The following is a 12,456-nucleotide window of genomic DNA, read 5'->3' on the forward strand; positions in this document are numbered from 1 at the left end:
CTGGGGCTGAGCGCTCAGGCTGGACTCTGCATGAACTTTGGCCGCAGAAGAAGCAGAGACCCCCTACAAGGGAGCCCTAGGGGGGCTTCCTGCCCACACCAGCCAAGGGCAACTAGAAACACATACGTTCATAAAGTCAGCGTGAGACAGAAACCCGTGGTTTAGACTAGGCCTAACAGACAGAACCAGTCACCTTCGGAATACAGAGAGCCAGGGGCCTGTCCCACAGTTTGGTTTTGGGGTTCAGTTTAGAGAACCCACTTGATTCAGGAATCCCCAGGGGGACTATGAAGGTAAATTCCCAGGGGAGTTTTGCAGGCCGGGCATGTTCCACCCCCGAGGACACACAGAGCAAGCTTGGGGTGACTCACAGCTCCCACCCCCAGAGCCCCCAGGAAACAGTCCCCCCAACAGGAGACACATGAGCAGTAGCACCAGACCCTGGGGCTTTAGCTGCCTGAACAGCCCCGTGGGGACCGAGAAGTACACATGCTCAGAATACGATCCGCATCCAGGAGGAACAGGAGACTTTAGGAAAAAAGGACATTTGATAAAGAAAGAATAAGTGGACATAATAAAGAACCAAACAGAACTTCATCACATGAACTCAGTAACCCAATGAGTCAAGGCAAGGTGGGCAAGGGACGGGCGGAGGGCGGGGGTAGGCGAGGGACAGGAGGAGGAGGAGGGAGGGATGAGAGAGAGAAGAACAGCACAGTGACCAGCCACTGGTCACCACCTGTGGACTCAGACACAGGCACATCAAGCCCTGAGCGACTCTGGGCATGTGTGGGTAATGGGGAGTGGTGGGTGGCGGCAGCAGATGGACGGGTAGGTAGAAGGTGACGGATAGGTGCCTGGTGTGTGGTGGATCAGTGGATGGAGACAGTAGATAAGGGCAGGTGGGTGAGGGGTGGACGGGGAGAGAGATGGGTGAATGTGGGTGGCGAGGTGGGTGGGCTGAGGGGCAGTGCATGATGGGTGGGTGATCACCAGGTTGAGCACATGAACAGGTTAGGCTGGGGGGGATGGGTGGGTAGAGGGCTGGCTGGGTCAGTGGGCAGGGTGGGGGCCAGACAGGTTTGGTGACAGTGGGAGGCAGGTGGTGAGGAAGGAGAAGGTGGCCAGGAGGGTGCTGAAGGGAGGGCGGGGGCAGGGGTGCTGGGCGGCTGGACAGTGAACGGTGAATGGATGGCGGGGAGGTGGCTGGATAGGGCACGGCTGGCCTCACCTGGGCTTTGGCCCTCACTGAGTCGTACTCGGCCTTCATCCTCTTCTGGGCCTCTTCGTCCACGCTGGGGTCCCCGATCCTGTTGAACAGGGAGCCCGCCTCCTCCAGCAGCCGGTCCAGGAGCACGGCCTGGTTGTCCACGTTGTGCAGCAGCACCTGGGCGTGGCCCAGCTGCCACTGCTTCTCCTTCAGGCCCAGCTGCAGCTCCACCTGGGGCTCCAGAGTGACCGTCATCTTCTGGAACCAGCGGTAGAACTCGTCCCGGGCCAGCAGGTACTCGCTCCAGTGCAGCCACACCCACTCGATGCGGCTGTGGGCACAGAGCACGAGGCCATGAGGAGGTGCTGCCTGGCTCCTGGGCAGGGGCCATGCCACTGTCCCCGCCCCAGCACCAGGGGCCATGGAGAAGGCCCTGTCGGTTCCCCAGAGTCACTGGACAGCTGGTCGACACTCCAGATTCTAGACCTCGCTCGGTCCTCCAGGAAGAGACCCTCCTGTCCTGCTGATAAGCTCCCAGTGAGGCCGTGGCTCAGCATCAGGTATGTCCTGAGAACCACCAGCCAGTGACGTGGCTCAGGCAGCAGTAAGCCACTAGCACCCCAGTTCCACGATCAACACACCAATCCCTACAAAATCTCCCTGCCACCGGGACTCTGGACACATGGCCTGGTCCCCTGCCACATGCTGTCCACAGTCAGGAAGGACAAGGTCACCTGGGACTGTGCCATCAACGTGGAGATGCAGTGGTGTCTGTGGCTTGCTAGTTACTATCCAGTGGGGGACTGTGGCCTGCATGTGGGTTCCAGGGGCGCCGTGAACTCTCAGCGTGAGCACGCCTCTCCACCGGCCTCAGGGGCCCCTGAGCCACACGCAGGAACCCTCCCATCTGTAAGGTGGACCTGGCCCTCTCACTCCAGGCAGCAAACCTCAAGCCACTTTGTTTGGGATTTTGAGTGGGAGGGTTTGGAAGACAGCACCGGGCCTTGCCCTTGCCGTTGGTCATCTCTACCATCCCCCTAACCTTCAGGAGCACTTGGCGGCCCCTGTGACTGGAGGAAGTGCCTGTGGTTCAGAGGCTGGGGATGTGGCTCAGTGGTCAATTATATGCCTGGCATTTATGAGGCCCTGGGTTCAATCCCAGCACCAAAAAAAAAAAAAAAAAGGTGGTCTGGTAACTTTCCCAAGATCACACAGCAACCACACAGCAAGTAACGGGCTCCAGTGGAGGCCAGGTCTGTCTAGTCTCCGTCTCTCCTCTCCAACCCCTCCCCCCAAGCCGGGCTCCCTGGTGCAGGCAGAGCATGGGGCCAAAGCTGGCAGGCCAGGCCTTCTTCTCGGGGGCTAACCTAGAGGGCGTACGCGTGAGCAGGCTACCAGGATTCGTTAGCAAACCTGGGGGCTCCCAGTATCTACTGTCATCATTAAGCTGGATACTAATGAGGAAGAGGCAGGCAGGCCGGGGCCGAACCCCAAAGAATATCCTGTTCCAGGAATCCCAAGACTGAGAAATGCCCCCTGGACACAGGTTCCAGGCCAGCGTGGTGCTGGCCCAGGAGGGTCGGCAGCCCTGGTGGGTCCCCTGTCCTGGCTGCCCTACCTGTGACAGTGAGTCATATAGGTGACGGTCTCCTCCCACTGGGCCTTGATGTCCTTCAGCCGGGCCAGGATCTCCGACTTCTGGTCCTCGGGGCAGCACGCCAGGAGCGCCTCGGCCGCCCGCAACACCACATCCACCTTCACGCGCCCCTCGGGCTCCAGCTGACAGATTTTCTGTGGGCACAAAAGCCAGTTTCCCAGGGTTGGGCACACACAGACAGGCCCAGGCTCGAGAAGACAGTGGCTTGGAGCTGACAGCCCGGACCCTGGGGCTGGAGGAGCGGGGCTCAGACCTCCGCCCTGCACCCCTCCTCCGTGACCACGGGAGACCCGCTCCTGGCTCCCAGGTAGGAGAAGAGGGGGAGCCCGGCACTGCTGGCCCGTCCTGGGAGTACGCAGGCCCACTGGGCCTGGTCTGTCTGACACCTCTCAGTCTGCCCTGAGCTCCGTGATCTCATTTGTGAAATGGAGCTTTCTCACTCTGAGGTGGAATGACCACCGTCTGCCTCTCTGATTGTTTTTTCAGGATGAAAAGAGAAAACACATGCGGTGTATGTCACAGACAGTCATCTCGGGACTACTGTGGGGGCCAGCGTGGCCCAGGGGCCCAGTGCAGCCTCTGGAATCGGCAACCCTGTTTCCCCGTTAGCACCAGGGCCGTGGTCCCACAGCCGCTCCCACAGGTGACCAGTCATGGCAGGACTCATGGCAGGTCTATATCTAGGAGACAAAGGGGCCCTCTGATGGGCCACTTTAACTCAGAGACACCTGGGGCCTTGACAAGTGCCCCGAGATCCCCAGAGGCCTGAGCTGCTCCCACCAGCCCCCCTTGCTCCCCGGCCTTGGGACCTGTCCTGCCTCCCAGCCTCCCGGCTCCTCCCTGCCTGTCACTCTCCTGGGGGTGTCCCCTGCCTGGCTAACCTTATCTTGCATCAACTTCTTGGTGGCAGGAGGACCCAAAGGAACGTGCAAGGTCTGGCAAGGAGTGAGCCTCTGATTATCATCATTATTATTCTGATGCTCCAGGGCTGGAGTGTTGGTCCCTGGGTCAGACAGGGCTGCGTTCCCACTCCACCCCCTGCTACTATGTGACCTGTCACGGGACTTACGTCCTCTAGACCACAGAGCGGGAGGTCACGGATAGGCCACCAGGGCTGCAGTGTGTCAGGAGCTAGAGGACCTCTGTCACCTGCCGTCACCACCTGCTGCTCTGTGGCTTTGTGCTTCCTGGAGTTGCTCATTTGCCTAATGCTCAGGCTCAGTGCCCAGCGGTCTCCCTGGGGCTAGCTGTCAGTTTCCCAAGCTGAGGTCCCGGGGCCTGGCTTCTCGGACCCTGTTCTGTGGCTGGAGTGTCGGTGCTGCCCCGCTGAGGGCTGTGGCCAAGGCAGGCCATCCGGCACCTTGGGCCTCCCTTCCTGTCCCAGGGCAGCACTAAGGACCCCTGCTTTGCCCACCTCATGTAGTAATTTAAAAGTCACAGCAAAGAAAGCAAACTGTTGAGCACAGGGTACTGGTCCCAACCCCTCTTGATCCTCCTCAGGATGGTGACCGTGTAAAGGACGTCCCCACCCACGACACTAACCAAGCTGCTCCTGCAGGTCGCCTTTGTGTGCACAGGGGAGTGGGGTGGGGCACAGGTCGAGAGAAGCTGAGCAGGTGTCCCCAGAGGAAAGAGGTCTTATTTGGACAGTGGTGGGATGAGGCAGGTCCCACAGGGCGGGGCTTCCGCAAGCAACCAGTAGGGTCCCCTGCAACTGCTCAGTAGCAGGCAGCCATGTGGGGACGAAGAGGCCGGAATGGCCAGTGCAGATTGAAACCCCAGGGCTCCAGCTCTTAACCCACTCCCAGGTAGGCCACTGCACATCACTCAGGAACAGGATCCACAACAAGGCCAAGGACAAGTGTCCTGCCATCTAGAGAGAGTTTGACTGGTTATTAATGAACCTCCTTAAGGACGGGGTGACTACAACTCCCAGAATTTTCAGAGGGACACCACATCCCCAGGCTTGCAAGACGGGCATGTTGGCAATCCCAGTCTTACAAACGAGGGCGCCCAGGCAGGCGCAGGGGTGCATAACTGTAGTCCCAGCCACCGGGAAGCGGAGGCCAGGGATGGCAGAGGCCAGGAATTCCAGACGTGAGAGACCCAGGATGTTCCTCCCTCTGCAGGTGAGTCCTCTGTGGCTTCCCTGCAACAGAAGAGGAGCTGGCGGTCCCCGTGCAGAACACCAAGTCCCCCTGGCTTGAAGCAGAGACACCCGCCCCGAAAAGCCAACATGTGGGGTGTTCCTGAGGGCCTGGGGCTGTGTGGCTGAGCTGGGGACCAGATTTCCCACAGTCCACCCTGCCCTCCTCCCCTGCCCCAGGGTATGCTCCTCCCCTGGTCCATCACCAGCAGGGGCGTGGCCAGGAGCGCCTGGCCAGGGGTGCGCAGCCACCTGGGAAGGAGCCCTTGAGCCGCAGCCGTAAGTCGCTCTGATATGAAGCAGCCAGTGTGAACAAGGGGGGTGACGTGGGGATTGGAGTGGGGTTAACCAGGGTTTCAACCCAGCAAAGACCAGCTGAGCAGTGGGGCGCTGTGCTGGACAGTGGGGTCCCGCGTGAACAAGATGAAGCCGGCACTTCCAGGCTGCAAACAAGAGCTCAAGTGACTGTGAAAAAGAACCATGAGGAAGCTCAAGGAGAGGCCTGGGAAGTCCCCGAGGGCTTCCTGGAGGAGGCAGCACGGCTGCCAAGTCTTAGAGACAGGGTAGACCACTAGAGGGGGTCTGAGCAAGATAGATTTAGGGATGGGTGCATTTGGGTTTTGAAAGCTGAGTCCTAGGAAATGCTGGAATGTCCCTGACCAGAAAGGGGCCTAGAAGCCAGAGAGGGAGTAAGGCCAGGAGTCCTGCATCCAGCAGGATCTGGAGGGCTGGGAGCCAGGAAGGAAGAGGATCAGACAGGGGGACGCTGGGGGGGGGGGAGTTGGGAGCCCCAGGACCAGCTTGGCAAGGCTGGGCGGGGAGTGAACAGCACGAGGGCAAGGCCTGGAGCCAGCTGCCTCCACTGAGCAGCCAGAGAGGCCTTTGGCCTTGGCCTTCACTCTCTCTCCCTCCTGTAAGGCAGGGACTGTCACTTTCCCCAGGAGCAGGAGCCCAAGGTGCAGGCCCAGAACCCAGGCCTCAGCCGCTGTGGGCAGCCTGCCCCCGCCCCCAGGCGCCAGGGACAGAGGGGTTTCCCACCGTTCTCCCTCCCTCCTGCAGCGCAGGGCTGGGGCCAGGCCTTGCTCATGCTGGGCAGCCTCGGCCCCAGCCAGGCCCTGCACGCCCTGCGAGGAGTCTTCATTTCCTGCAGCCTCTGGCAGCACAAGGCCAGCTCTGCCCTGCTCTCTCCCCAGGACTCCTCCTGGCCACACAGCTACCAAGAGCCAGAGGATTGGGACCCACGTGCAGGGCCCTGGTGCTCACAGAGGTTGGGAGGCAGGAGAGGGAGATTGGTCAGGAAAGACTCAGGGACAGGCACTCACTTCACTGCCCACTCAAACCAAGCCAAAGGGCACTGCCAGCAAAGGACCCCCAGGAGCTACGGGAGGCAGCTGAGGTGGGTGAGCAGGGTCGTGTGGTAGGGGAGGCTTTGGATCCCAGGGGAAGATTGTTTGGTCTTTGCTGGGCAATGGGGAGCCATGGGAGGTTGCAGAGGAGGAGAGTACATCATGGGACCCGACTTTGGGAGGATCCCCACACGGGCTGTGCGGTTGGCCTGATGTTTGGTACCATTCCCCTTAGGCCGCGAACTCTGGACAATAGGGTGTGTCTCAGCCACCTCCACGCCCCAAGCCAGGGATGGCAGAAAGGGGCAGGGTTCTCCAGGGCTCTGTCAGGGAGGCTGTCCCCTGAATGATGATGAGAACAGAGAGCGCGAGACCAAGTGAAAGGGCTCTCCAGAGGCGCTTGGAGACTGGGCCCCCAGTTGCAGGATGCAGAAGGTGGCTCCTCCCTCTGAAACCGCGATGCCACCTAAGCCAGACCTGGACTCTGAAAGGTGATGCAGATTCTTCATCTTTACTGTCCTCATCCAAAAAGGGCGACAAATGTTGCAAATGAGGTATTTGCAACAAATGCACAGAATAAGACCGAACCCAGAAGGAAACCCACAGGATGGGGGTGGGGATTGCCAAAGCTAAGTGGGAGGTACAGGGTTTTGCCACAGGAAAAGGCAGGCCCTCCCCTTAATAAGAACCACTGTCCGGGCGCAGCGGCAGCTACTTGGAATCCCAGTGACTCGGAAGACCCAGGCAGGAGGATTGCAAGTTAGAGGCCAGCCTGGGCAAATTAGTTAGAACCTGTCTCAAAATAGGAAAAGTTCAAATAGGGCTGAGGGTGTAGCTTCGTGGTAGTGGGCCTCTGGCTTTCCTCTCCAGAACCAACAGCAAAAGAAAAACAAAAACAAAAACAAAATGTTAGGCCAAGTGCATTGGCTCATGCCTATAATCCCAGCTACTTGGGAGACTGAGGCAGGAGGATCACAAGTTCAAAGCCAGGCTCAGCAAAAGCAAGGTACTAAGCAACTCAGTGGGACCCTGATTCTAAATAGAATCCAAAATAGGGCTGGGGGTGTGGCTCAGTGGTAAATTAGAATTATGATATTTCCAAATGATATGACCCCAGAGGTGTTTAAGTCAACTACTTCACTTACAGAAAGGAAAACTGAGACCCAGAGAGGGATAGGGACTTTGCAGAGGCCACACAGCAGTCTAGCATCATCATAGAAATTACAATTCCAGTCTCTGAATCTTGGTTTCATGTTCTTTGCTCTTGTCCCTTGGGTAGCTCACCCTCAGACCAGGGTACCAGGATGCCAGGTCAGGCACTGGTGAAGCCAGATTTAAAATTAGGTAGTCAGTGTAGTTAGGTAAATCGGGTCTAATACCGAGTGAAATCTAAAATGGAGGCCATGCTGGGAATGACTCAGGGAAAACACAGGACAACTCATGGAATGTTGACGAAGTCCCGAAAAGGCCCTAGGCCAAAGTCCACCTCAAAGAAGTGTTAATGAACAGCCCCCAACAGATTTGGAGATAGCCCATCCCAGAGGAGTGATAAGCCCATCCCAAAAGTCCTCCCTGCCCTTTTGGCCCACCTGTGTCCCACCCCTCGGGCCCTCCAACCTACATTCCATCACCAAACCTATAAAAAGGGGAACACATTTGCCCGCCAACTGGATTCCACCTCTTGGGTCCCCTTCTTCCTCCGGGAGAAGTCTTTTCTGCTGTCCTTTAATAAACTTCTAATTTCTACTCTGACCTTGCCTCAGCGTGCTTCTTTGGTGTTATTCTTGAACATCGGGGAAGCAAGGACTCATCACCGGTCAACAGCGGTAACATATTGGAGGTCCCACCGAGATTTTTCTACACCGAGGTAAGCGCCTCTCTACGCACTCCATGTCTGTTTGAGGTGCATCTTTCTCTCTTTCTTTCTGGAGGGTTAGGTGGGCACCCGACGGCTACTTAAACGCAATTAGTGCAGCCGCCACTCTACAAGACTCGGGTGAGAGGTTTCCCGGCCTAGGCAGCTCTCAATCACCTGTTCGGTACAGAGCAGGCATGTTGGGTTCTGCCAAAGCCACTTCCAACTTTTCTGTCTGGGCCCGGAGAGCAATTGGCGTGAGTACACAGTGTCCCTAATCCCGATCTGCCTCGGATGCGTGGAGGTGGAGGAAGGAGTCTGGAACAACTGCGGAATTCCGGTCTGGGCTATCCTCAGACGTTTCCTAAGGTTCCTTTCTCTTGGGCCCCCTCCCGACAGCCCTCAGGGGTATCTAGGGTGATAGGTAGATGAATGGCACTGAGGGAAAGCCCCAATCACATTTGCCCCCGTATGGGCTACACAACACTCCCAACCCTGCATCCAATCCCTCCTGGATGCTCCCCTTCCTTCCTGGGTCAGAAATGTTAGCAATTCAGGCTGTAGGACTGAGAAAAAGGCATGGGATAATTAGTAAGATCTGCCCAGGTTCCCTAAGGTGCATAGGTAACTTTCAATAGTCTGTTTTACCGTCCAATGTTTAAAATGTGCTGTGTTCCTTAAGCTGCTAAGAGAAGCATTTTTAGAATCAACTCCTCCGGTAATCTGCTAGTCTACAGAGCAAAGGCGACAAAAAGTGCATGATTTTCTTTTTCTGTGGGTTTTAGTGGCCGGGAGGATAAGCAGTAAGGCCCTTAAGTCTGAATCCTCCCAGGGTCTCTGGCACAGGGCAAACTGAGACCCTAGCAGTTTGCTAAAGGGGACCAGAAACCCCTTGGCAAAGCAAGGTGAGAGACGGGTTTTCTGGACCATTTAGGAGACTCAAGCTTAGGGAGATCAACAGTTTTCTCCGGCGCGGGCGCCTGAGTTCTGTTTTTTTCTCTTTTCACTCAGATGGGAGCCTCACTCTCTAATACGTCATGTACGCCACTTACCTGCGGGGAAGCAAGGACTCGTCACCGGTCAACAGCGGTAACACTGGCACCAACACTTCTACTTAGTTCTCTGTGGACCAAGGCCCTGCTGTGCCCCAATGGTGGTGGACAGAGCCCAGCTCTGGAGAGATCAGGTCATCGTTTCTGTCACTGGACAGAGCCCCCCCCCCCCCGCATCCTGCTGAAGGCAGACCTGGCCAACCCAGACCCTCCTCACAGAGGCTGGGAAGAGGCTAGGGCCAGCGGAGTGGGGTCCACCTAGCTGCACAGCTAGGACCACAGGAAAAGAGGACAGGCTCCAGTCCCTTACTACCAACATGTGCCCAAAGAACAGCAGCAATGTCTACCATGGGACTTGTCAGAAATAGACCCTCAGCCCTGCGCCGGCCCCCGGCCAGAGTCTGCATTGCAACCCAATGTCACGCAGGCCAGAGTGTGACAACGCAGACCAGAGTGTGACAGCAAAGTCCAGAGTGTTACAACGCAGGCCAGAGACTGATAGCGCGGGCCAGAGTGTGACAGCACGGGCCAGAGTGTGACAGCACAGGCAGGAAGCCTGATGTCCACGGGGAGGGACACGCCAAGGCCGCAGAGGCCCCGGGGCCAGCACTCCACGTACCTCGGTCTCCTGCAGCCTGGCCTCCAGGGCGGCGCGGGGCCCGCGGGTGTCATCATTGACCCGCAGCTGCTCCTGCACGGCCGCCATCCAGGCCTCCGCGTCCTCCACGCTGCGGTCGAAGCCCTCCCGGGGCTGCTGAGTCATGGCACCTTCGGGGGCTGAGGAAGGACAGAGGAGGTCAGGAAGGTACAGGGGCCGCGTCCTGCCACCGGCACCCCAGAGCCCCCGCGGGGCCAGCCCGTCAAGCAGGTGCTGGTGCCACAGGGGCCGGGCTGGCAAAGCCCCACTGGCCCTCGGCCCCCACTGCCCTCTCATCCAGCTCTGGCTCCAGCAGCTCTCTCCTATGGCTCGAGGGCGGGGACCCTCCAAGAGGGGGTCCTGAAGCTCACCATCTAGACGCCTGAGCCCAGATCTTGATTAAGTCAAAGAGCCCTTGGCCTTGGAGTCACAAGGCTCCCCCCTCCATGAATAGCCCAGGCTGGGGACAGTCCGTGGGCTGTGTGTTGTCCCTACTTCTCACCACCAGGGTCCCCAGCTGTCACTGATGTTCCACCCCTCCCTCTGTTGGCACACCTGGCAGCGACAGCAACCGGCTGACCAGAGACGCAGCCGTGAGCTCCTCTGCCTTAGGTGGCACCTGCCCCCTGGCCCAGGCCACCCATCCAAACTACCCCCTTGCTGGACTGACACTCCTGGCCTTGCCTGAGCTGCAGAGGCAAAGTCTTGGGTTTTCTCACAGGGACTTCTTAAAACCCTGGGAAGCCCCAAACTCTTCTCCAACATTGTGGTCTTGGTTATCTGTTGATGGTTCGTCTAACCTGCTTTGGATTAAAGCTATTTATATCTGCATTGTAGGGATTATGCCCGGTTTACCCTCCAGCCTCCCATGATGCCTTGCACAGAGTGAGCCCAAGGTTGTTAGAGAAACACAGAATGGGAATCGAGTGTAACACAGCAAAACCCTCACCGCGCCATTATCTACCATGGCAAGGCAGGACAGAGCTAGGAACAGCCCGTGCCCAGTGATTGAGGATGAGTTCATTACATGGTGGTAAATCTGTACTTGACAATATTATGTAACCACCCAAACCTATGCTCACAGTGAACTTGCAGAGGAGAATGTAGAGGGTGTCACAATACCAGAATATGAGGCAAGGTTAAATATTTGGTAGTTACAACTCTACACCTTCTAAGGCAAAATGAAACATTAACTGGGTGCAGTGGCACACACCTATAATTCCAGTGACTTGGGAGGTTGAGGCAGGAGGATTGCAAGGTTGAGGCCAGCCTCAGCAACTTAGGGAGACCCTGTCTCAAAATCAAAAAGAAAAAGGGCAGGGGATGTAGATCAGTGGTAAAGCGCCCCTGGGCTCAGTCCCCAGGATTAAGAGAGAAAGAAAGAAAGTTCGTGTGTGCTTTGGGGGGCGAGGATCAGCAACCACTTCTTCCCAAAGGAAAACATGGAGACCTCTCAGTGTCAGAGGGTCCCTGTGACTGAATGGGAGCCGGAGTAGGGGAAGAGGTGGTCCCACCACCCCAGGCCTGGCCCTTGCCGTCTCCAGGCTTTTCTCCCCTGGCATGGGAACAGCACTGTGGCCTCAGAGGCCACGTGGTTGAGACACCTCTAGTGCTTTCCCTCATCCTCCCTCTCAGGCCCTTTGTGAATTTTCCAGAAGGGCCGTGGTCACCCAGTTTTCTGAACCTGGCTGAGTGCCGTGGCCTTCTCCTCTGACGGGGTGGGTTGCTCAACCAGCCCTTGCTGGGCGCCAGCCCCAGCTGCGAGGGTGGAGAGCTTCAAGGAAGACCTTGGAGGACAAAGGCAGCCGGCGAGGGGTGCGGGGGCAAGGCAGGGCGGGCTGCAGTGGGCTGCGCTCTGGGAACTGGGCCGTGACTCAGGGCCCGGCCGCCCCCATGTGTTGTTTTGTTTTTCTTCCAGAGCCTCTTGATTTGATTTTTTTTTCAAACAATTTAACGCTCCCAGCGCCACACCCAGGCTTTGCTTCTTTTGAAAAGCACATGAGACAGTGCGGAGGACGACTCGTGGTCCCAAACACGTGGTCCCAAACTCGTGGTCCCAAACCGTGGTCTAGGTGCGTCTTGCCTGGCTTCCAAAGGTTCGCTTTGGGTTTTTATAAAGCCAGGGACAGAAAGGCATCTCTGGACTCCCAGGGTGGGGGAGCGCCTCTAATCATCTCAAGGCGGAGGGGTTGGGTGACTCCCCTGCTGGAAGTGCCCAGGGCCCGTGTGCTCGGTAGTGTGGAGACAGGGGGTGCATCAAATGGGGCACAGGGGCCTGATGCTGGGCTCTGTTGAGCCTCGGACAGAACCAGCACTGGGCTGGGGAGCTGCAGGCGGTGCTGGGAGACCCGGGCCTCTTGGGCGCATCCGCCAAGCCATTTTGTTTCAGCTCAGTTCAACACTAGAAATGTGACAGCTCCGAGCCGCACCAGAGGCCGGGACCACGGCCACAAATAGGCATGACCCATCCCGGCTGCAAGGGAGTCTCAGGTGGCTGTAGGTGGAAGAGCCACAAGGCGGGTAAGGACGCTCCTGACCTTTCCTCCTCAGAAA

The 12,456-nt window shown here is 57.8% G+C and overlaps 1 protein-coding gene across 2 annotated transcripts in view; it reads right to left on the bottom strand.

Moving 5' to 3' along the window:
* The window catches only part of SYNE3 (spectrin repeat containing nuclear envelope family member 3), an 84,565-nt gene that overhangs the window by 37,725 nt on the left and 34,384 nt on the right, over positions 1-12,456 (bottom strand). For both annotated transcript variants that reach the window (XM_081290914.1, XM_081290915.1), the window contains 3 exons: positions 9,886-10,043; positions 2,829-3,001; positions 1,232-1,541 (listed from right to left, as the gene is read on the bottom strand). In XM_081290914.1, the coding sequence (XP_081147040.1) occupies positions 1,232-1,541; positions 2,829-3,001; positions 9,886-10,029 (627 nt within the window). In that variant the 5' untranslated portion in view covers positions 10,030-10,043. The remainder of the gene's footprint in view (positions 1-1,231; positions 1,542-2,828; positions 3,002-9,885; positions 10,044-12,456) is intronic.

This window comes from Spermophilus citellus (assembly GCF_964194105.1).
Source record: "Spermophilus citellus genome assembly, chromosome: 4".
NCBI lineage: Eukaryota > Metazoa > Chordata > Mammalia > Rodentia > Sciuridae > Spermophilus > Spermophilus citellus.